The 24,893-nt window shown below is 42.5% G+C and overlaps 1 protein-coding gene across 18 annotated transcripts in view; it reads left to right on the forward strand.

The window, feature by feature from the left end:
- The window catches only part of SLC8A1 (solute carrier family 8 member A1), a 313,327-nt gene that overhangs the window by 268,074 nt on the left and 20,360 nt on the right, over positions 1 to 24,893 (forward strand). For all 18 annotated transcript variants that reach the window (XM_059660003.1, XM_059660004.1, XM_059660009.1 and 15 more), the window contains one exon: positions 11,784 to 12,059. In XM_059660003.1, coding sequence (XP_059515986.1) covers positions 11,784 to 12,059 — 276 coding nt within the window. The remainder of the gene's footprint in view (positions 1 to 11,783; positions 12,060 to 24,893) is intronic.

The raw sequence follows: 24,893 nt of genomic DNA on the forward strand, positions 1-24,893 counted from the left end.
TTTTAGAATCTCAGGTTCTTGCTGGAGCACCGCATTGCTCTCCTTTTTGTCTTGGAGTTCGCATTGGTGCAGCCAGTACCCTAGCCCTTATTCCCTTGATGTTACCTAAGGACCCCGGCGCTTCTTGATGATGTGATGCTTCAGGATTAGGCAAAGCGAAGACCCAAAATTTTCCTGGGCCAAAAATGTAAAGGCACTGAATGGGGCGGCCCTGCCACTGGTGCACAGTTGTTTTGTGTTCACACCAGCCTCACAGCAGCCCTGTGCAGGAGGTGTTCGTGAACCCATTTGTGAGATGGGAAAATGGAAGGTAGGATTCACACCCCGGCCCAGGGCTGTGATTCCCAGGCCAGTCCTCTTTCCATCTTGTCACGAGTGTGTCTCCGAGAGTATAATGCCTTAAGCCGCAGGCTTAATTCCATTCTTGGCCCTTTGCTCTTGCCCCAGGGCCTGTGCACAGGCTAGTTCCGCTGCACGGAAGGCTTTCCCTCCACATCTGGATTTTCTCATCCCTAAGGTCTCAGCTCACAGATCACCTCCTCAGAGGAGTTCCGCATCCTCCCAGCCACGCTTCATTTTATCACCTGACTTCATTGTCCTCAGAGCCCATACTGATATCTGAAGTCATCGTGTTTGTTCGTTCATTTTATTTATTTTTTTAAATACAGGGCCTTGATCGGTAACAAGCTGTGTTTACTATCTATTCAGAGAGGAAGGGAGAGGGAGAGAGAGATAGAAACATCAATGAGGAGAGAGAATCATTGATCAGCTGCCTCCTGCATGCCCCACAGTGGGGATCGAGCCTACAACCTGGGCATGTGCCTTGACCAGGAACCGAACCATGACCTCCTGGTTCATAGGTTGATGCTCAACCACGGAGCCACGCCAGCCAGGCCGTTTGTTTTATTTGACTACTATCTCTTGTCCCTGGGAAGTTCCTTTAGGCCTATTTTTCTGCATTTCCAAAGCCTGACACAGAAATGATTAATAAATATTCACGGAACAAATGGATGGTACAAATAAAGTCCCTCTTTCAACCACTTTATTCCTTTAGAAAATTTACTATGGATATGGGTCCAGGTTGGGGGTTCAGTCTAGGCTTATGGTTCAAATTAGTGACCTGCAATGTTTTTTAGAGTTCAGATCTATACACTTAATAGCATTTGCACTGTGCCTTAACCAAATAAAGAAGATAGGCCACAGACTTAGCGGGAATGAGAGAGAAAGAGATCTCTTTAAGATGGTTCACATTGAAGAATAGCACCACAGCAGCCTGATTCAGGTTATTATTGGTGAAAGACTAAAAAGCCACTGGCAGACAGACAAACTTGATTGTCAACACCCACTTACCCAGCCTACTCTCTTAAAAAAAAAGGTATTCATGAGCAGTGAGGGCATGGAGATATTCCATCTGAATTTTACTAATGAGCTAATCCTCCCACAACAAGCAGATATTACTACATATAAGATCATAACTTCTCTTAAAAATCTCAATTACTTATTAACAGCACCAAAGAGAAAGTTCGGGATGGCTAGCCTCGATTTTCCAGGACAAGAAATGGAAGCACGAGGCGCATCTGTGAGGTGCCCAGGAGCACGTCACTCATCAAAGCCTCTGTTACCTGCGGAGGACCCTGATCACGGGGATCTCTTTGAAAATCACAACAGAGAGGAGAGAAAGGGCAAGCAGGTGAGGGGTGCTCCAAGGCGCTGCAGTCACTTTGTACTGTGCAAACCGAGGCCATGGTCAGAACCTCAGATTCTCAGCTATGGTCACCACTTTGCCAGCAAATCAACTCACAAACCCATCGTTAGAACAAAGTCCCTTCAAGGGTTCCTGAGACCAGGAAAGCAGTCGCCGAGGAGGGGAGTTGTCGTTGCTGAAGGTCTAGAGTCCTTCCCATCTGCTACACAGAGAGATAGGTACCTGCCACCCGCTTCACAATAGGGCCAATATAAACCACTACGGGAGAATTTTTCCCAAAGATGAAAGGGAAACCAGACTCATTAGGAAGAAGAAAGGACGTAGAACCAGCCATTCGGGGGAATGTTTTCCCCCCCAAAAAATTCAATAATTTATATATGTTGCCATATACAGAGGGTTTTTTAAGAGGTAGTTATTTCCCTATTACACTGTTCATAAAACAGCCAAATGGACTTAGATGTTATCAGAATGGATTTGTCTGGACAAACCACAGTGATGTTTCTCTCAGGAATCCATGGGTCAAGTCATGGCAGTGAAGTAGTAGAAAGAGTCTTAGATCTCATAAGCATTATTTAAACTCTCCGAGCCTCCATTTCTTCATCTTTGAAATGGAGAAAACAATACCTACTCTTCACAGGTTGCTGGGAAGATTAAGCGGGATGTATGTGTTTTCCCAGGTGCATGAAGGAAAGCACTCACTAAGTAAACCCAAATTCACAGATTAATCACAGCAGCATCTTAAAATCCAGATGGTCTTCAGACTCCTTGCCTGTGGGGCAGCCGCTGATACACATCAGCCCAACCCTTTATATAAATGTCAACATTTTCCTAGGGTTTAGCGTGGAGCAGTTTGCTGAAAACTGAAGGGCTATTGCTGCCCAAACAGTTCATCCATGACTCAACTTCCCACACTCCAGGAGGCTAATTCACTCAACTTCTAATATTTACAAAGTGTTGCCAGAACCCTCAGGCCGATCTTAGAACCCAGTGTGCCCACATACTACCCACTGTACCTAAACCAACTAAACGAGCAGGGGCATCTAGGCAAGCTGAGTAGCAGTTCTACTTGTTGAGGGTTCATTTTTTAGGTGCTCAAGTCTGTAGGGAACAGGCTTCTCTATTGCAGAAACCTAAATTGCTGCGAATCCTACAATCCGTAAAGGGCAAGAGGACACTGAATTTCAAGATTCTCAGAATGATGTGGAGTCATTTTACAAGAGACAAAACTTGCGGCAAAAACTCACAAGACTTTCTATGTCCACCTATGCTCTTTTAAGAACACTCAGAGCACGTAGAGGAATTCTAAAAGAGAGATAGGCTGAACAGTCGATTTTTAGCTTTAAACTGACTCATTTTGCCAGTAGTCGAACTTGCAGAGAGCTGGAACCCCTTAGTGGATCTGCTTTTCATTTTGTCAGTGGCTGCACTTGCCGAGAAATATTTCTGTCACCTTAGATATTTCTTGGGCTGTATTAACCATCCTAACAAGGTCCATAATGGCCTGAGCTGGCAAGCATTTTGTTGTTTGTGGAAATTTTCACCCAGGAGGTCATTTGTCCAGACAGGGTTGGAGGTTATTCACAGAGAGTGCGTTGCATTCTCACATCGTTTCAGGTACTGTCACACATCACCTGTGCCCCACCCTCCAGCTACGAGCAGTAACTAGCACTGATACTCAGGGACAGATGACCCACCGCTATCTCTAGCTTGAAAGTAGAGGGTGGGAATGATTAATAGGACCTATGCCGGTGTCCCCTAAGAACGGGCCAGCAGTCCAAGTTACAAGTCTACAGCAATCTTGAACTCAGTCTCCTCAGTGTGGGTGCCCTAGCACAGTAGATTCCAGGCATGGGAGCTCCACACTAATTTGATTCCACACTGGCTAGTGCAGAGGGACCTCTCAGCAAGGCACCAGCCTTGCCCTCAGGCCTTTGGCTGCCTGGGATGAGGACAGTAGGACTAGAACCCAACAGCAGGGCTCACATCCTCTCCAATGACCCCCAGCCACACCAAGAGACATTTTTCACAATCGAAATACATTGTGAAGGATTCGAGAAGGAGCGTTTTTAGAAAGAGCTGCTATGAAGTCAAGGTACATGTTTTCTAATGACAAGGTTTAACTTGGACTGAAAGATAGTAAGTAATCATTTGAATAGATGAACGATTGTGCGGGTATGTCCCCAAAATGTATTACACCAGTGTGGGAAATGGAAGACGTGACCTAGAAAGGCATTGAAACAGTGGGTTTTTGTTCATTGGTATGTGTAAGTAGGCTCTATGGATGACAATATGCAATGTGACCGCCAAAAACCCAGTGCATGTATTTCTAAAACTTAACGTGTCCAGAAAGAGAAAGGGAAAAGGCCTGCCCCAGAGCAAACCCGTTAAGTGCCTCTTGGAGTTGCATTCAGCTCCAGGCACCATGTTCTGAAAAGGAAAGTTGTGACTGACAGCGCTCAGAGGAGCATGACCAGCCTGACACAGCATCCGGGGCTGAGGACTGAGAGTGATGTGAAAGTGACCAGCTACAAGCGCCTGAAGGAATGTCATGTGGAGCCAGATTGGATTTATTCCGTACGGTATAAGGGATGGGTCCTGAACAAATTAGTGGAACCTAACAGCCCAAGCTGACAGCTTGAACTGCTCCGACTTGGGTTGGGAGATCATAAATGCCCTATTAGCTGAGACTCTGACCATTTGGCGGAAATTTAAAAGAAATTCACGTTAAATAGGGAGTTGACCTTGGTAAGCTCTGAACCCCTCCCAGTGCTTTAAGTTCAGTTATTTTCTAATACCCATGTTTCAGTGGACAGAAGCAAATACCTACCTTTTCCCTCTGTGCTTTGGTAACCCATAGATCTATAAATTTGAGTAAATTGTGTTTTGAGGTCTCTATTGATAGGAATTATCTTGTAATATATTGGTCAGAAAATTCCAGATATCTACTTTTCATCAGAGAATATATAAGTAAATGCTTCCTGACCACTAGGTTATACGGAAATGTTTATAGCATTTCTCCTAACTCCAGAACAAGAGGTATATTCTTGTTTAGGAATGTATCTTAGGTTATTAAATTTAGTGGCTTATAGAAATCATTTAGGGTTAGAAGAGATGGATAAAATTTTTCTCTCTAGAAATTATATATAAGCATGTAAAAGGGAAAAGGAGATGAAAGACGTTTTAAATCACTGAGTGAGCAAGACACTAAAAGCCACTGGGCTTAACTCAAGCCCTTGTATATCAAATACACACACATCCTGATACCAGAGAATAAAAAGTCATCACAATTAAATCACAGTTCTCTTTTTTTTTTCTCTTAAAAGTGAGAAGGGATAAATTAGCTGATTACTATGGTCTCTTTTATCTTAAATATTTTATGATTTTGTCAGAACCTCTGAAAGTGAAGAGAAATGGAAATGCGCAACAGAAGAGTAGAATTTGATTTGTAATGACTGTGTATCAGGTTGCAAAAGAAAGTGATAGGTATGGAGGAGAAAGCCCATTCCATCAAGTTAACCTGTTAATCTGTTTAAAGACAACAACGTTGGTGCTCAGAAATTAAAAAGACACAAAATTGAAATCAACCCCACTTGGTAAAAAAGGAACAAAATTTTAGAAAGAAATTATGCCCAAAACAATGTGTGTAGAATGAAGAAAACCACTGTAGTGATCCAGCTTCACAGCTAATGGTTTGTATATTTCACAAGGCTGCTAAGTAACACTTGTTGGGCTCGTAAGATCACATGGGTGACCGTGTGATTGACCACAGGTGTCATCCTTATATCCATCCTTCCACACTTCTGGAAAGTGTTCTGATCATTCTCTCTGTTCCATAGTGGAGGATTCTCTTTGTAGAGGAAAAAATGGACTAATAATTATAGATAGAAATGAATACCTGGAAGGAATCGAAGGTCAGACATTTCCTCAAATGAACAGCAGCGTATGTTCCCCAAAGTACTTTCTATTGCAGATTTGTGATAATATAGGCAATTTTGCAGATTCTAGAGTGGAGAGCTAGATGCAAGCCAGGATGTTTGATTCCGAACTAGGCCGTTGACCTTTGACAACTAGAAATGAAAATAGGAACTTGTCACATGTAAATCCCAAATTCCAAAATGATCCCAACCACGATTCCCTGCCTTTATTTATTGTCTTATTTCCTGGTTTAGTTGGTTCCCAAGAGCTTGAGAAAGAACATGTGACTGACTCTGCTGAAAAGATATGACATCTAGAAAAGAAATTGTATTTAGAAAGTAATTTAGAACACAAACATTACTAAGCAGTGTTTTCACATTCCTTGGGGAAAATAGCAACATTGTTTTAATAGAGCATTTAGGCATCAGAAGAGATTGCAGATTCAAACTTTGAATCAATATTTGACAGATGCTATACCCCTCAACTGGCTTCAACAAGACATCATATGCAGCCAGTAGTTCCCAGGCTGTGAGATCAAATCCCAACTCAGCCACCCGCCAACTGTGTCATTATTTTCAGAAAGCTACTTAAATTCTCTGAATTTCATTCCTGTTCTTCACATGCACGATGGGATTAATAATGCCCACCTCTCAAGGTCACTGTAAGAATTAAACAAGCTCAGGTGTGGAGGAACGTTTAGCTAAGTGCCTGTCACTTAGTTAGACACCCCATCATGTTTTCTCCCTCTGTTTCTTTCTTCTTTTCTTTTCTTAAAATCAAGCAGCTTGGAGAAGCTGTAGAAGCTGTAGCAATAATGTTTCATTCAAGCAGAATATAGGTCTGTGAAATCAGGAAACTCAGGTCCAGCTGATCACTGCCTTCCTTCTGACAATAACAGTGAGGGAATATGGCACATCTGCCTGCAAAGAGGTTTGCAGCTTTACAAAGGACGTGGACGTTTCCTCTTCTAGCCCTCATGACAGAAGGCTCTGTGGTGTGGGAGCTAGGAAATCCATTTGACAGATAAGGACCTGAAGCTCTGGACGGTCAAGAGTCTTCCCCAAAACAAGCTATCAGAACTAGAAATTAATAAGTTTTCTGACCCGAGTGTCTACGACACTCCAGCAGTGTCTTTTTCTATTTCTCAAAGCTCTCCCTGAGGCCAAACCCTGAGCATCTCCAGCGGGATGTACACCAATCTCTGGTTTACTTTAGATGTTATGTCACCTGCAGGTGCCAAGCCCAGGGGTTGCCTTCCATGATCACTTGTGCTGATGATAGTCTGTGTTCGTGCTCCAGAGCAGGGCCAGTGCAAGCACTCTTCTATCAATAGCGGAAGTGATCCTCTCCACTACTTGTGGTTTTAACGATTCGGCTATTTTTGTAGTTATATTTTTAGGATGTCCAACATGTATCAAGGAAACCATGTAAAAGGCTATGGAGCCGATTAATCAAATACAGCTTTTTTTGTTATCTTTCCATTAGTAGAATCCATAAAGCTGAAAAGAAGGATTCTGAGATAAGAGGATCCTTTGCTTGGGCTCCTATAAAAGGAAACCCACCAGCCTGCCGTCTCTGCTAATGCAGAGGAGGGGCTGGAAAGAATGACGCAGCCTCCAGTGACCTGGGCTGGCCTGCCTGCAGAACTGGCAGATTACCATCAACTTTGCTGTCACATAAAAGATGCTCCCAGCTTGGCTTTTTTTTTTTAATGCTCCACTCATCTTTGCAAGGAACACACTTTTAAGTATAGTCCAGATGGTGATAGATGAACATGTTTCTTTGTCCTTCTCCAAGACAGGGTAATTGTGCATCACCCATGCAGGCAGTGGTCATTTTTAATATTTAAATGACATCTGAGTTGGAGATTAAAATCTGTAAAGAGGAATGAGATCCTAGGGAAAAAGAAGGGAAAGCCACTTCTACTTTCAAATGCAGTAAAGCAGATGCGCCTCCCATTCCAGACATAAGTATTAAAATATTTAAGATTCCCTGTAATGCTAGAAGCCCACAGGAGGAAATCTCAATATCTCTCTCTCTCTCTCTCTCTCTCTCTCTCTCTCTCTCTCTCTCTCTCTCTCTCTCTTCTTCATTACACACGTATAGATCATGAAGTTGATTCCAGAGGGCAAGGTACATTTTGTTTTTAAAAGCCTAGAATGTAACCCCTGATAACCCAGCATATGAACTGAGCAATTAATTAATGATATGGAAATACAGTCACAATCCTTAATTATAGGAAAATAGTAACTACCATAATAACTATTATCTTGAAATATCCTCAAATACTTTACAGAGGTGATGTAATTTTTTCTGGCACACCCCTCATAGGAAAGGTGTCATTATGTTCATCTTGAAGACAAATATAATCTCTACTCTCGATTTATGTGTCATTTCTTCTGAGAAGCTTCATGATTTGTTTCCTTGTTCATCTTCACAATATGGAATTAGACACTCAAAATTAAGTAATTGTGTAGAGTTAGGGGCAGAATAATCTGTATTTCTATAGATGATTGATTAAAATTCAATGTTTTCTAAACTGTTTTGATCATATGTCCTATGAAATTATTAAATGTCCACAAATATGGAAATTTAAAAATATCAGGTACAAAATAACTACAACTTGAAAGTCTAGTGCTTTTGCAGAACTTTCCTGGGGTACATGCAGCAGCCCCCTCCCCCCACCCCCGCCTCCACTTTGGAATAGGCAGCTGGGGAAGAAGGAGGCAGAGAAAGAATTACCATGGTTCTTCCTCGTTCCCTCCAATTCACCCTGACAATTGTAGCTCTCACAGTTCTACCTGGAGCTAACATTTAGGGTAAAAGGAAAATGGGAAGAAAAGTGAAAGAAGGGGAAAAAAAGAAGAAATGGGTGAAAGACACAAGAAAGGAGTGGGTTATAAAAACACAGAATGGCTGTTCCTACACATTAGCGTTACGGCATAGGAGGCTTCTGGGAGGGTGCCGTGACAAAATACCACAGACCCACAGACTAGGGAGCTTAAACAATAGGAATTCATTTTTTCATGGTTCTGAAGGATAAAAGTCCAAGATCAAAGTGTTGGCAGGTTTGGTTTCTCCTGAGGCTGCTCTCCTTGAGTTGGGAGAGGGAAGGGCCACCTGCTCGCTGTGTCCTCATGTGGTCTTTCCTGTGTGTGCCCACATCCCTGCTGTCTGGCTGTGAGTCCCAACTTCCTCTTCCTATGCAGATACTAGTCAGCTTGGATTAGCGTCGTTTTAGCTTACATATCTCTTCAAAGGCCCTGTCTCCAATATATTCACATTCCGAGGTGCTAGGATTTAGGGCAATGAATTTGGTGGAAACAATTCAACCCATAATACGTAATTTTTTAAAAATATATTTTATTGATTTTTTTACAGAGAGGAAGGGAGAGGAAGAGGGATACAGAGTTAGAAACATCGATGAGAGAGAAACATCGATCAGCTGCCTCCTGCACGCCCCCCACTGGGGATGTGCCCGCAACCCAGGTACATGCCCTTGACCGGAATCGAACCCCGGGACCCCTCAGTCCGCAGGCCGACGCTCTATCCACTGAGCCAAACCAGTTAGGGCCGTACTTTTATTTAAAAGCACCTCCTGCTTTTAGGCAAGGGTGATCTTAGAAATATGTAATGACTGTACAGCATGAGTGCCGGAGGAAATGGTTGTTAGAAGATACACTGCAGCACATTAAAATGTTCCAAGTTCACTTGAGTGAGCATGGATTCGAATTGGGCAGAATCAAACCAGAAGTGGTTAGGAGTGCTCCGCCCACAGGAGCTAGGAGAGAGACTTTGTCAGAATAGAGGACATAATTTGATTGGCTGTAGCTTAAGCAGTTGCCTTTTTGGGGAAAGCCGAGGTGGTTGTCTGTGATTGGTTGTTCTTAAGTCTCATTTTCTCAGAAGTATATTTACAGGGATCCCCAAGGCTCAGGTTTAGTCTGCTTCCCTAGGTTACCAGGTATGAGAGCCACCTGCGTCTCCTGGCTCCTTGTAGAGTTCCTTGAACACAGTCAACAATGCTTGTTCCCTCCAGTGAGTCACTCAGGTGACCTGACTTAAGACCCCTCCCCGGTTAGTCTCCCAGGGTGATGCCATTCACCTGCTGGCGGCTTCCTCCCAACATTTTACGTGAGACCTTCCAGAGCCTCAGGAGGAGACAGATCCTCCAAGTTTGTTTGCATGCTGGTTCTGGCCATGACCTCCTGGAAGAGCTAGCCTCCGCCTCTCCTCCCTCCCTGTAAAAGGACAGATGACAAACCCAGCCATTCCCCTTTCCACGTTTTGTGAGTGAGAGGGTGTTTCCAACATGACCTGCGCCAGAGGGGGCCTCCCCGAGGAGAGTCCTCCCCCCCTCCGGGGAGCACTCACATGGGCTCTGTGTCGGCAGTCTCAGATCCAGCAGTCCTCTGGGAGGTCGGACAGCCTCCCCTGCCGCCAGCTGCACCAGGTGAATGAGGGGTGGTAGACCCTGGAGACGAGGTTGGGGGCTTGGGGTGGTGAGCAAAGGCCTCAAGGAGAAGTTCTAAAATGGCTGCGAGACACACGTATATGTGTTTGCCCCCACTTTTGAAAGAGCTGACCTTCACTAGCCCGATTTAAAAATATGTGAACGGGGGTTATGTCACACCATAAACGAAGTCTCCAATTTCGAACACTGTTACATTGATTTTCTGGTTCCTTTAAGCGGTAAGCCTTTCTTTCTGCATTTAAACAGTATGCATTTCTTTCCATATTGATAGTATAATCTAATTGGCAAAATGATGGTATGTGTATATATTATGTAATTAAGTAGTTATATAAAGTCAGGAGAAATTAATGCATGTATTCATTCACTTAACAAGCTTTTAGCCAGCTTATTCCACATGGTGGAAACGAGGCCAAACATTAGGAACACAAAAATGAACACATTCCTGCCCTTGAAGGGCTCAGCGTTACCTGGGGAAGAGAGGCAAAGTGAACAGGTATAATCTAGAGCAGGGGTCCTCAAACTACGGCCCGCGGGCCACATGCAAATACAAATATGGTATTTGTTCCCGTTTTGTTTTTTTACTTCAAAATAAGATATGTGCAGTGTGCATAGGAATTTGTTCATAATGTTTTTTTTTAAACTATAGTCCGGCCCTCCAACGGTCTGAGGGACAGTGAACTGGCCCCTGTTTAAAAAGTTTGAGGACCCCTGATCTAGAGACTGGGTCTCATTGGACTCCTGCATGACAGTCACCTCAAGGCCTGGTTCATACGGACTGCTGACTGCCTTCCATCCCCCACCCCCCGGTTTCTGATTCAATGGGGCCAGAAACGTGCATTTCTAACACGTGCCCTGGTAATGCCGCTCCTGGTGAGGGTCCACTTTGAGAACCACTGATCTAGTGTTACAAGTGGCAGCTGAGGAGGAGTTTCCAGCACTGGCTGGCGGCCAGGGGGTTCAGGGAAGGTTTCATAAAGGAAGAGAGTTTCAAAGGACAGGTGGGGAAGGATCAGGAGGGGGTATTGGGACATGCCAAGTACATTTAGTTCTGAAGGACAAAAGGAGACAGTACATATGGTTTGAAAAAGAATGCAAGTAATTCCATTTGGCTAGGATGCAGTTTGAGTTTGAAGTAGTTGCGGGAGATACAGCTGGAGAGAGATGCAGGCCCAGAGCCACAGTGGAGGGCCCGGGTGAACGTTGTCCTCTGAGGATTATAGACCCATGAATGTCCAGAGCTGACGTTGGAAGACAGCAATGTGTTCCAAGAAAAGAATCCTGGTAGAAGAATTCTGTCAGTTCCCTTTCTTCAGAACTGGCTTCCTTCTGAGTCTGGCACAGGGCGCCACGGCCTTTTGGAAGAAATCTTTGTCATTTCTCTGAAGTGACAAATCTCACTGGAGGTGACAGGAGAATAGAAAGGGTGTGTTGATTGCCTGTAACCAGAACTGTGTGGAGGGGATTAAGTTTTTTTTGCCATTAATCCATGACATTGAGCATGACCTTGAGTACGATACAATAATTGTTTCATTATGATTGACTCTTAGAAAACTCTAAGCTTCACCCACCTCTAAGGGCCTCCAGGTCATTCCAAGAGGAGGGTGACAGGCCCAGGAAGGAGGGGTTGGAGAGGGGGAGACCCAGATAGCAGGAGTAGTGATGAAATGTGCTCCGTTTTTTTCTCTCTAGGGGAAGATGATGACGACGACGAATGTGGGGAGGAGAAGCTGCCCTCCTGCTTCGATTATGTGATGCACTTTCTGACTGTGTTCTGGAAGGTCCTCTTTGCCTTCGTGCCCCCTACAGAATACTGGAATGGCTGGGCATGTTTCATTGTCTCCATCATCATGATTGGCGTACTGACAGCTTTCATTGGCGACCTGGCTTCCCACTTCGGCTGCACCATTGGCCTGAAAGATTCGGTGACTGCGGTTGTGTTCGTGGCACTCGGAACCTCAGTACCAGGTAGGGAATACATTTGCCTTATGACCTTATCCTGCCTAACAATTGCAAGGTCTGTGATAACAAACCAGGCCTCTGAAAGACAGGAGCCCGAAGGCATAATGTCACTGCCAGGACATTGTCATGGCATTTTTCAAGGTTAGAAAGCTGATCAGTATCATGATGATGACAGGAAAGCATTCCCAGAGGGCCTGCATGGCCTGCATGGTGAGGGCAAGTTGATTTGATGGATAGATGGGTAGATGAGCTTCCCAATACAATTAGCCCTTTCAAAAAGGACACAACAAAACAAAATTACAGAATCATGTTCAAGAACAAAATTTCTGTCTTTTATATAATTAGCAAAGTTGGATGATTTCCATGAAACTCTGTATTCATTGGGTAACTAAGATAAATACTGACTGAAGACCTGATTTAATGTTCTCTTGACCCAAGTATTAATGGGAGTAAATAAAAAGAGACAGACATTGATGGGGACAGGGAAAAAGTAACCGCACAAAGTGCACATTTCATGGGTGTCCCTTCATGCATTCCTATAAGCTGAATTTTTCTTCCAACCCACAACTGTCACTCATTATGGTTGGGCAGACTTCTGAGTATGACATCATCCTCCCAAACATGACATTAACAGCAGTAATTTTAAAACTTTTGTGGGCATGAAAATTACCTGGGAGCTTCTTTAAAAAAAAATGCGAATGTCTGAAACCCACCACTAACCTATGAAATCAGAAGACCTAGGGTCCAGAAATGTGTGTTTTGAGCTCACAGGTGATTCTGGTGCACATCAGAGCTTATTGACACTGAAGTCTGGGCCTCTTCCCCAGCACGAGTTGACACCTTGACAGATGTACGGTATTAACTTTGAGCAGCCCGCATTCTCTACCATGTAGCACAGTGGTTCTCAACCTTGGCTGCACATTAGCATCACCTGGGAATTTTTTTAAAATCCTGATTTCTGGACCTGATCCTCCGGAAATTCTGTTTCTTTGTTACTAATGTTGTGGCCCCACCCCATAACAAAAAAAAAACAACAGAATTTCTGGAGGATAGGGCCCAGAAATCAGGATTTTAAAAAGATTCCCAGGTGATTCTAATATGCAGCTTTGGCTTTTGGTTTTGAGTCTGAAAACAAGTACAGTTTGAATCATGTATATCCGTCTGCTGGAATCCTCTAGTTCAGTGGTTCGCAACCTTGGCTGCACATTAGAATCACCTGGGAATCTTTTTAAAATCCTGATTTCTGGGCCTCATCCTCCGAAAATTCTGTTTCTTTGTTATGGGGTGGGGCCACAACATTAGTAACAAAGAAACAGAATTTCCGGAGGATGAGGCCCAGAAATCAGGATTTTAAAAAGATTCCCAGGTGATTCTAATGTGCAGCCAAGGTTGAGAACCACTGCTCTAGTTGTTTTCCACTCAGATACACATCATCTCAGCGACTGAGTATCAGTTACTTAACTTCTCTGAGCCTCGCTTTATTTGTAAAAGGGGGATAATCATACTTTGAAATGTGGTCAGGACTGGAAAAAATGCCTATAAATTGTGCATCTGGTGAAGCTTCTGGGACGTGGAAGGAATTTAATAAAATAGTAGGTTTGTGATGAGTTATGTTGCATAGCTTAGGAAGATCTGACCAGTATGTATCTGGGCAGCCATAGCATATGTGCTACCCAACTGATGGACAATTTGGGGGTCCAAATCACAGGCCTGGCATGTTTGCTCAGACTTCTGGCATGGTTTTGGTGTCCAACTGAGTTGACGGGGAGCCAGGGGATTTAGAATGTACTCTTACTCCTGCTCTAGTGAGCAGGGCTATGCAAAGTCTTCCAGTTGACTGCTCATCCTCCACGCAGGGCAGGCTGCCTCTCAACCTCAGCTCTGTTCTGGCAGTTCCACGTTTGGTCTTTATTTTGAATTTTTTCCAGAAATTTACCAAGTAGGAGGAAAATTGTAAAATACTCATATTTTAAGTTGCTTTGTTTATAGAACATATATACAACTAAAAGAACTAAATGCTTGAGGTCTACTTTGCCTAAGGCTTAAATCGCTCTATCAAATGGTGCCCAGATTAGCACATACTGTTGTTGGCTGTGGCTTTAACCCTTGAGGAAAGTATGTTCAAATTATGGTAAAAAAGGCAAAATTAGGTCTCCCATCACAGTTATTCAAAGTCAGCAGTTGGTCCTAGCAAATGCATCTCTTGCTTTCAAAAGGATTTTAAAAATGCCTTTCCTACATCAAATCCTTGTTCCAGAAATTTTTTTTTTAATTTCCCAACTCCTCATCTTAATATCTCAAAACTGGCTCCTTTTTCTAACACCAATCTTTCAAAATGGCTCCCTGCATCTTTTGTATGAATGCTTTTGAATGGTGTGCCATCATACAACTAAAAAATATTTTTCTGTAACACAAAATGTGGATTACAGTAAACCTCAGTGTTTGGAGGATCATTTGTTCTGCCACTTAAAACCAGCTCAGTTCCCAGGGAGAGGCATCAAGAAGTAAGAAAGCCTGTTGGGGAAAATACAACAGAATAATTTGTTGCCAAAATGCTTTCCCGACTCTGCCATAAATTCTTCCCATCGGGATACAGATTTCTTTGCTCTGCTATTGGGAGAATTTCTGTAATTTGTTGCAATATTAACTGTGCAGCATGCTCCCCAAACAATATATTCATAGGCAATCGCAAATAATCATATCTATATAAACAGACTTTTATTTTCAAAAAACAGCTGTGCAAATTGAACAAGATGCTGAATGAACATAATATTTCTGACTTTTCCTGATGATTCCGAGCAGTGCTTTATTTTATCTCCTGAATTTAAAAAAAAAAAAAAAAAAGAATGCTGTTGTTCCCCGGTGACAAAGCCCAGTTGCTACAGGCAGAAGAAGGATGAGGAACGCTCTTCCTCTTTGCTCATGGTCTCCCATTAACTGGCATTGGTCCAGCTTTTTCTCTAGACTGTCTTTTTTTTTTTTTCTTCAGTACATATTTATTATTTCAAGATAGCATTAGAATTCAAATATATTAAGCCAAACTGTTTTTTTCTTTCTATTGTTGACTCTATTACAGCTGTTCCCACATCCCCCTTTGCCTCCCTCCACCCAGCCCCCGCCCCTCCCCTAGGCCCTCATCACATTATTGTCTGTGTCCATGAGCTATGCATATATGCATATATATCCTTTGCTTGATCTCTCCCCGTCCTCCTCTCTGTCCCCTCCCCCCTGAAATCTGTCAGTGTGTTCCATACATCCATTAGGCTGACGTCTTGACCCTTTTCCTAAAGGAGAAGAGCTCCTGGCGAGTGTCTGATTCACCGCTGCCCCTTTCTAGGTGAGACTCTTAGGTTCTTAGCCTGCGATGGCCTGAAGGGCATTGGAAACATTCCCTGCCTGAAGGCAGGATTAAATACCATTTGAAGTATTTTTTTACCAAATTGCTGGAAATCCATGGGAAAAAAGAGCTTATGACTTTGTAGGTGAGACAGAGCTTCCTCCTCATACCAACGGGGAACAAATGCTCATTATAACCCCCTGGCAGAGAAACATTCCTGAGGGTCTTCACTCCCCTCAACCTTAGGTGTGCATAGAGAGCTCCAAGACCCACACAGGTTAGTAGAGGAAGGACCTGCTTTTCCTGAATCACCTTTTACAAAGCTGCCTGCCTGGAGAAGAGTCCTGAGGTCTCTTTCCACCTCCGTGCATCTCTTGTCTTCATAAACTCTTGAAAGTGTGGCGGCCACGCGATTAAAGTTTATTTCTGTAAAAAGAAATGTAGATTGCGGTTGGGGTGAGCCAAAGCCTGGTCTCCAGCCCTCTTCTCTTCTCAGTTCATGCTCCCTGGCCTGGGCCATCACATCAGACTCCAAGCTTTGAATGCCATCAGTATGCCAACGATTACCAAATGTGTATCTCCAGCCTTGAATTTCCCGAGTCTAGATTCATATACCAACTGCCTTCCCTGAAGCAATGCCAGATGTGTAATTTGCAGCTCAAAATTACCATGTCCAAAATAGAACTGTTGATTTCCACTGCCTAAGCTCCAAACCATGTTTTCTTCAACCCTTCAACCAAACCATGTTTTTCTAAAACCAAACCATGTTTTCAACCAAACCATGTTTTCCCAGATCTTGCCTTTCTCAGGAAGATGGTACCATCATCCAACCAGGTGTCTTTTGTTCCTTTTCCTCATCCCCACAGTCAGCCCATTTATAATACTTGCAGGTCTTTCTTCTAAAGTGTATCTTGATCAAACCCACCTAGCTCCCTTTCTACCACTGCCCTCTGGTCTAGACAGTAGTTCTCTCTCACTCAGGCCTGTGCCCTAGCCTTCTGTCTGTCTTCATGCTTCTGCTATAGATTATTGTTGTTTTTTAAATATATTTTTATCTCAGAGAGGAAGAGAGAGAGATAAAAACATCAATATGAGAATCATTGATGGGCTGCCTCCTGCACACCCCCTACCTAGGGCCAAGCCCGCAACCCAGGCATATGCCCCGACTGGGAATCGAACCATGACCTCTTGGTTCATAGGTCAACACTCTACCACTGAACTACATGGGCTGGGCTGCTATGGATTGTTTTAAGATATAAATCAGACCACATTTCAAGGGCTTCGTATTTCACTTAGGATAAACCTTAAAAGCATTGTTCGGGCTTATAAAGACCTATGTGACTCAGCTCTACTATCTTTCCATGTGTTTTCCCCACTATTCTTCAGTCCCACTGGTCTTTTACTGTCCTCCACACGCCAAGTTCGCTCCTTTCTCAGGGTTGAGCTAGCTTTCTAAAATGCCCTTTCTTTCATTTATACAAGACCGGCTCTTTGTCTCCATTACATCTCATCTTAAATGGCACTTCTTTAAAGAGACCTTTCCGAACCATGCAACATGAACTGGTCAGCCAACTCTTCTGTATTATATAGCCTTATTTTCTGAATTTATTCCTTTCGCTGTTTATTTATTTATTCACATAAATATTATTGTCTAACTCAGTGGTTCTCAACCTTCCTAATGCCGTGACCCTTTAATACAGTTCCTCATGTTGTGGTGACCCCCAATTTCATTGTTACAATTTGAACATAATTAAAGCATAGTGATTAATCACAAAAACAGTATGTAATTATATATGTGTTTTCTGATGGTCTTAGGCGACCCCTGTGAAAGGGTCATTCGACCCCCAAAGGGGTCGCAACCCACATGTTGAGAACCGCTGATCTAACTCTCCTCAGTGAAATGTAAACTTCATGGGAGCAGAAAACTTGTCCTTTTTTTCTCTCTGCCATATCCCTGGCTGCTAGAATAATGCCTAACACATATAAGTAATGCAGTTGAGTGTGTGTGTGTGTGTGTGTTTGTGTGTGTTTGTGTGTGTGTGTGTGTGTGTGTGTGGTGTATATAGATGAATGTACAATAAGTCATTTACACATTAGTATGAATTGGTTCAGTCAGATTGCTTTCTTCCTAATACCTGCTAGAGACAACTAAGAAAGTTATGACAGGGAGATGAACAGTAGATAATCTTATTTTTGAGGAATAGAATATGTCTGAGTAGGGATTATAGTAAGAAGGGGCAAAGGTAACCTAAGAACACCAGGAAGCTCAGAATAGAAACATTTTTCCTCTTGCATAATTTTAGCTGTACTGGGAACTTTGATGAGGAACAAGATATTATTTTTTTGCCTTTATTTTTTTCCTCTGCAATAATCCCTGCTTCCAAGACTCAGAACTCAGCTTGGCACTTTGAAACGTTAGGCATACTCTGTGGAGCGCTAAACAGGCATTTTGCAGTGGCCTGGCCTGTGTTCCTAGCTGTGTTACATCACATGGCTTCTGTGGAATAACAGTTTCAAAATTCAAGAGGGGAAAAAAATCTAAGAAGGAACATTGGGAACCCAGCTATTTTTTTATGCGCAAGACCACCTGGAATGGCACATTCTTTTAGCTTACAGTTATTTACTTGGGTAAAACCTGGGTATATCGAGTCAAGACATTCTAGCTTCTATACTAGGTTCCAAATATGGATTGTACTTTCATTTCTTGCTCCTCTTGGATTCGGAAAAGTGAGAATTCTTTTTAAATTACTCAGGAAACTCTTAGGTGCTGATGAGTTGGGGATATTTTTACCTCCCTAAGTCCTGCCCTGGTCTTTCTCCAGACATCTTGACGGAGCTTGCCTATTGCTCCCTTTATCTTCCCTTTACAGATGTTCAGTCCTGGAGCCAGAGCAGTTTAAAAACTGGGCATATGAGGCTGTCCCTTCACCTCTGGCATCGTCAGATTTTCTTCTGGCTTGAAGTGTTATGAATATCTTTTGGATTCTGTCAAGTAGGAATTATTTCACGCTAGAGATTTTTAAGTGGAAAAGAAATAGACCATTTTAGGTTTGTTTTGTTTTTTTCCTGTTTTGTAAATAGAAACTTTTTAGAAATAAAACTTTTAGAGGAAATGCATGCCACTTTAAAATTACATCATTTCCAGACTTGTAAATATCATAGGAAGAATTTTATATACAACTGGTTATACCAGCTGTTTACTTCGCTCTCGTAGTACAGGGGTCATGAATATGTGCCAAGGGGGTCTGGTGACAAGAGCTTTAGAACTGAATTCAGGGAAGCGAACTTCTGTTATTCATTGTGTGGCTGGAATCCATCTATTGACTCTGAGCCTTGCTTTTCTTGCCTGTAAAATAGGCATAATAATATGTGGCAATTTAAAAAGACCCAATGATAAGGTTAGTAATGTGGATCTCAGAGCATTTTGTAACTGACAGTTGCTACAAAATGCAGGAAATAATTTTCATTATTTCCACTGAGTTTAACTCTTAAAATGTCAACAGTAATAAAAACCATGAGAAAATGAGGATGAATGGGGAAAGTTTTATGAGTAGAGAAAGAAGTTTAAATTCATCATGTAGTTCCGTTGTATTCAAGGCATAAACACCATGTATATTATCTATTAAGTTATTTAGATTAAAGTGATGTGAAGCTATTTGCCTCCTCCCAAAATTTACTTATTTGTGTCCCTTAAACTTTTTTTCAAAAGTTAGATTTTCTCTTTGTCACTGTGCTAGAAAACATTTGTTTTTGTGTCCCCCCCCCAAAAAAAGATTAGCTATTGATAGTTTAAATTTTTCACTTCGAATTATTCTGAAACTAAGATCTTCTAGAGCAGTGGTTCTCAACCTTCTAGCCCTTTAAATACAGTTCCTCATGTTGTGACCCAACCATAAAATTATTTTCGTCGCTACTTCATAACTGTAATGTTGCTACTGTTCTGAATCGTAATGTAAATATCTGATATGCAGGATGGTCTTAGGCGACCCCGTGAAAGGGTCGTTCGACCACCAAAGGGGTCACGACCCACAGGTTGAGAACCGCTGTTCTAAAGCATATTTAAGTAACAAGTTTATTATAGTTTATTATGTCCCGCTGCCTTGTTTTTCAGTGGGTCCTAAAGTGACTTGAATGGTTGTGCAGGTTGTATACCACCATCTCAAGGGGTCGCCATAGTCTAACTGAGACTCCTGGACACACGCTGAGTACCACATCCACGGGAGTACACATGGTGGCCCCGGGGAAAGGCCACTTGACAGCTTATACGAGACTGAGCACCAGCATCCTCAGTTACATGAGGAAATTAGGACTCAGAAATAATGTGATTTGCCCATATTTTGCCCAAGTTTATATTGATAGTAAATTCTGGAATCCATATGATTGTTCTTTCTCCTCAACTAATACTTAACCCCTCTATCATTCCACCGTGGATGTATTTTTAAGATAAGCTTTGCATACAGAAGCTTTCCCACATATCTCACAATTTTTGGAAATTACTCATTTCCCTCTTTGCTTCTATTTTAGTATTTTCCACTTTTAAAGCATGCAACAATGAGTTCATATTTTAGTCCTTGAAGTCAGACTTTGTCATTATTTCCTTTGACATGGAAAACAGCTAGTAAAGTCCGTACTTCAAAAAATTTCAGAAATGAACAAAGACCTATTTCTATAGCCATGAACGCGTAGCAGTTCCTGCCTGTAAAAATTGAAACACTAGGACAACTAGAAACTCTTTTAAATATGTTCAGTTCTGACCTAGCTCGCAAAAAAAAAAAAAAAAAAAAAAATGCCCAGATAATCCTCACCAGCACAACCAAGTGCCACTAATGGGAGTGACCACGGAAGGCAATTTGGTCGTTCTGTGGCTAGACCAGAGCTGCCTGTGATACATGGCGACTCAGGCCCCGGGGGCAGTGGGCCCCGGAAAGGCATATTGGTGACACTCTCCCAGCAGTCATGTTCTGCAAAGATTTATGGGAAATTTTGGGAATCATATCCTAGTCTTTTTAGGTCTCAAAGCATCACTGGAGGTGACTGTCCAAAGGATCTCTCAGCGCACTTGGTCTGTCCCTTCCTCAACCACAGAAAAGGGAACACAGCAGCACCCCACCCAAAACACTTTCCTCAGGACATGGTACTCATTCACTCTGAATTCCCACAGTCATCTGATCTACCTTGAAAAACAGTAGGAAAACACCCACCCCACTTATTAGCTGTATGACACCCTCAGGGACAAAGTGCTTAACTCCTCTCAGCTTAGTTCCTAAACCTGAATTATGGGGACATGAACATCTATGTCACAGAGCTGTAGTGAGGATTACATGAGAAGCGCAGGGCCTAGCATATAGTTGTCACTCAAAAAAAAAAAGGAGGGTTAGGTCTCTTTTCCCTTCCACTTCAATGCACTGGTGAATGGGTTTAGGCATCCTATGGTATTTTGCTCAGCTATCTTGCAACAATGAAAACAAATAGAAGATCAAGAAAATTCTCAGACTCTCCCATGTTAATAATGAATTGGACATCCCCCAGTGTGTTCCTGTTTCCTGCCATTTCCCCGTCTCTCCATGAGCCTTATCCTCTGAACCTTGGCATTTCAGCTCAGAAAACACTGTTTGAAAAGGAAGTGCCCTAGCTATAGTGTGTACACACATTTAATTGGATGATTAACATTTCACATTAATTTAAGTGGAAATGAGAAGAGAATTACTTTACTCTGAGCCAAGCCATCCCAATGGCTGGGGTGTCAGTTCCCCCAAGAGAGGCTAAAGGGCAGGTATGTTTTGTTTCCAGAGACTCTACTAAGCACTCTGTTTCTTTGTCACCATAAAAGTCAGGACTGTTGAGGGGCCCTCCGATCTGTAGTCAGGCCGAGAGGCGAAGCCAGTGGGGACTGGGCCAGAGGAGCGGCTCAGGCAGCCTGACCGCTCAGATGGCTTTCCTTATGCCATCTGAGGGACCTTATCTTCACCTCATACCAGTGAGGTGCTGTCTGGAGCTAAAATGCACACTTTCCCATGAATATGTGCTGTCACTAGAATTGGAGGGGGCCCACAAAAGCAAGAATTGACAAGGACAGAGCGAATCAAAGAAAAACTAGACACCAGGTTTCACAAGATTTGCTCCATAAATGGCGCAAGAACTGCCTAAATTAACAAACACTGGGGAACAGCGTGTATACAGCAGGCCCAGAGCATCTTGTAAAAACCTGGGAAAGGTCCACCCTGAAACTATTTCTACCCTTGACTCTTTCTGCTTAATAGAAGAGTTTGTATTCAGTACTTGTAAGGTCTTTTTGTTTGATTTCTTTTCTCAGTGGGCCACACTGCTTGGGCACCTGGCACTGAGCACAAGGCTGGAGAGGGACCAGGATGATAACAGGGATGTCAATCTCCCAGGAGGTGGTTGGGGAGCAGGGGTGCTCAGCATGTGACATGACGCTCTGCAGAGCCATCCAGTAGTGCCCCAGCCCCACACCAGCTACCTCCACTCAGTCCGACAAGAGTCACAGTGTAAGAGAAGTGGAGCTAAAACAATTTAATTCTGATCTCTATCTGGGCCTTCTTACATACTGTAGGTCAGCCAGAGCGAGGACACTTGGCAGAAACATAGCGTACAGGTGTGTGTGTGTGTGTGTGTGTGTGTGTGTGTGTGTGTGTGTGTGTGTGTGTGTGTAGTGTTTGAAGACTTGGCGTAAATATATAAATATAAATATAAATTTAATAAATATAAATTTCCTCTTCTTTTTAGTTCCAAGTGTGTTATAAAGGGAGCAAGCATCAAGTGTAGCGAATGCATTAGACATTTTTGCTCCCTGAGGATTAACAAAGAGTGTGCGTTTCAAACAAATCTTATAAATGTTGACATGATGACTTTCATTTCTCCTTTTTCACATTTGAAAATAAGACAATGAAAATGAAAACTTTTAAGGACCACTGTTCTTTTTCTTCCAAATTGAGGCCTCACCTGCATCTTTAACAACTTTATTGAAGTCTAATTTACTTACCATAAAATCCACTCATTTGAAAAATGATTCAGTGATTTTTTTTAGTCAATTGACTGTGTTGTGCCATCATTACACTAATGTTGGCCACTTACAGGAAATTCCCACTTCCACCTCCAGCCCAGCCTCTTTTGACTCGAAATATTTGTGTTTTCTCAGTTCTTCACAAAGATCACCTTTAATTTACAAATACCATAAATAATCTACATGATAGTAATTGTATTTTAATAATACATAATGTTAAGGACTTACCATGGTTAATTAATTTCTATATATTGATACCCGTTTATATGTACATATACAGTTGTTCTTGTACATATTAAAATTAAATAGAATTTACCATGGAGTCTATAAGATTTTAATTTTTATTTTATTCACCACAAAATCTCTATAGACATTTCGCAAACTACAAGTGAAAGTAAAATATATTTGGTATCCATCCCTTTGTGCATATATGGATTTTTTAAAAAATCTTTATTATTGAGAGTATTACAGATGTCCCCCTTTTCTTCTCATTGCCCCCCTCCACCCAGTTCCCACCACATCCCAGGCCTTCACCACCCTATTTCCTGTGTCCAGAGTTAAGATCTTCGGTTAATCTCTTCCCATCCATCACTCCACTTCCCTCTGAGATTCATCAGTCTGTTCCATGTTTCCATGCCTCTGATTCTATTTTATTCACAAGTTTATTTTGTTCATTAGATTTCTTATTTATTTATTTTCATTTTTAGATTTACTTGATAGATATGTATTTATTGCCATTTTATTATTCATATTTTTTTATCTTTTTTATCTTCTTCTTCTTCCTCTTCTTAAAGAATACCCTTAAACATTTCATGTAATATTGGTTTGGTGGTAATTAACTCCTTTAGCTTTTGCTTGTCTGTGAAGCTCTTAATCTGACCCTCAATTCTAAGTGAGAGTTTTGCTGGGTAGAGTAATCTTGGTTGCAGGTCCTTGTTATTCATCACTTTGAATATTTCTTGCCACTCCCTCTGGCCTGCATAGTTTCTGTTGAGAAATCAGCCTTCAGTTGTACCGGGGCTTTTTTCCTCCTGCTTTTAAGATTCTCTCTTTGTCTTTTACCCTTGGCATTTTCCTTATGATGTGTCTTGGTGAGTGCCTCTTTGAGTTCTTCTTGTTTGGGACTCTCCACTTCCTGAACTTGTAAGTCTATTTCTTTCACCAGGTAGGGCAATTTTTCTGTCATTATTTCTTCAAATAGGTTTTCAGTATCTTGCTCTCTCTCTCTCTTCTCCTTCTGGCACTCCCATGATCAGAATGTTGGTATGCTTGAAGTTGTCCCAGAGGCTCCTTACACTGTCTTCAAATTTTGGGATTTTTTTTTTTTCTGTTCTGATTGGGTGTTTTTTGCGTCCTCATATTCTAAATTGTTGATTTGATTCTCAGAATGCTCTACTCTACTGTTGAATCCTTGTAAATTATTATTTATTTCAGTTAGTGTAGCTTAATTTCTGACTGGTGTTTTTTCATGTCTTTGATATTCTCACTAAGATCCTTGAAAGCCTCACTAAGTCCCTTGAAGCTCTCATGAAGATCCTTGAGTATCCTTATAACCATGGTTTTTAACTCTGTATCCAGTAGTTTGGCTTGCTTCCATTTCTTTAATTTGTGACATGTTTCTTTGTCTTCATATTTTGGTTGTTTCCCTGTGTTTGGTTCTCTATATTAGGTAGAGTTGCTAAGTCTCCTGGAATTGGTAGAGTGGCATTGTGTAGTAGGTGTCCTGTAGGGCCCAGAGGCTTGAGCTCCACAGTCACCTGAGCTGAGCACTCTAGGTTTGCCCCAGTGTGGGCTGTGAACACTGTCTTGTAATGGAGCATTGATTGCTCTTGGTGCCACTGAAAGGAATTGACATCCAGGCCAATTGGCTGTGAGGCCCAGCTGCAATTACAATGCGAAAGCTGCTGTGCAGGAAACACCTCTATGGAGGAGGACTTGTTTTAGTGTGGCTTTGCTGATCACTGAGTCTGCCCCTTGAGTGTGTGTAGAGTGGATGTGTAGAGTTGTAATCTGGTATGGTCTGAAGCTGTCCACCAGGTGCACAGGTTCTAGGGCCTCCAGGGAGGTTCAAAGGCAACCACTGCCTGGATCCACCCTCCAGGAGCTATTGGTATTGGGCTTGGAGGCACCCAAGTGAGGCCCAGCTGTGAAGCAAGGTAGGCTTGTTCTAGGGCTGGGTGTTGGGCCTTTTATTCATAGGTTTGGGGCACACTGATACCAGCTGCAGCTTGTTTGAGAGATTTTAGCAAAGTCTGAAGCCTGAGCTAGGAAAAGCCACTGCAAACAGGTTGGGTGGGGCTGCAAATTGGATGGGGTGTAGTCTCAGGGAATCACCAGGGTAGAGCAAACAGTTTGAGCCAGGCTGATGGAGACACAGATATGGCTGCAGTCAGCCGTGTGATGGAGGAGGTCCCAGCACAAGAACAATGACCCCTGCAAGTACCCCTGTTCTTGTCTCTGGGTTCCTGCCCCAATGCCA

The sequence above is a fragment of the Myotis daubentonii genome, chromosome 12, assembly GCF_963259705.1.
Source record: "Myotis daubentonii chromosome 12, mMyoDau2.1, whole genome shotgun sequence".
NCBI classification, from domain to species: domain Eukaryota; kingdom Metazoa; phylum Chordata; class Mammalia; order Chiroptera; family Vespertilionidae; genus Myotis; species Myotis daubentonii.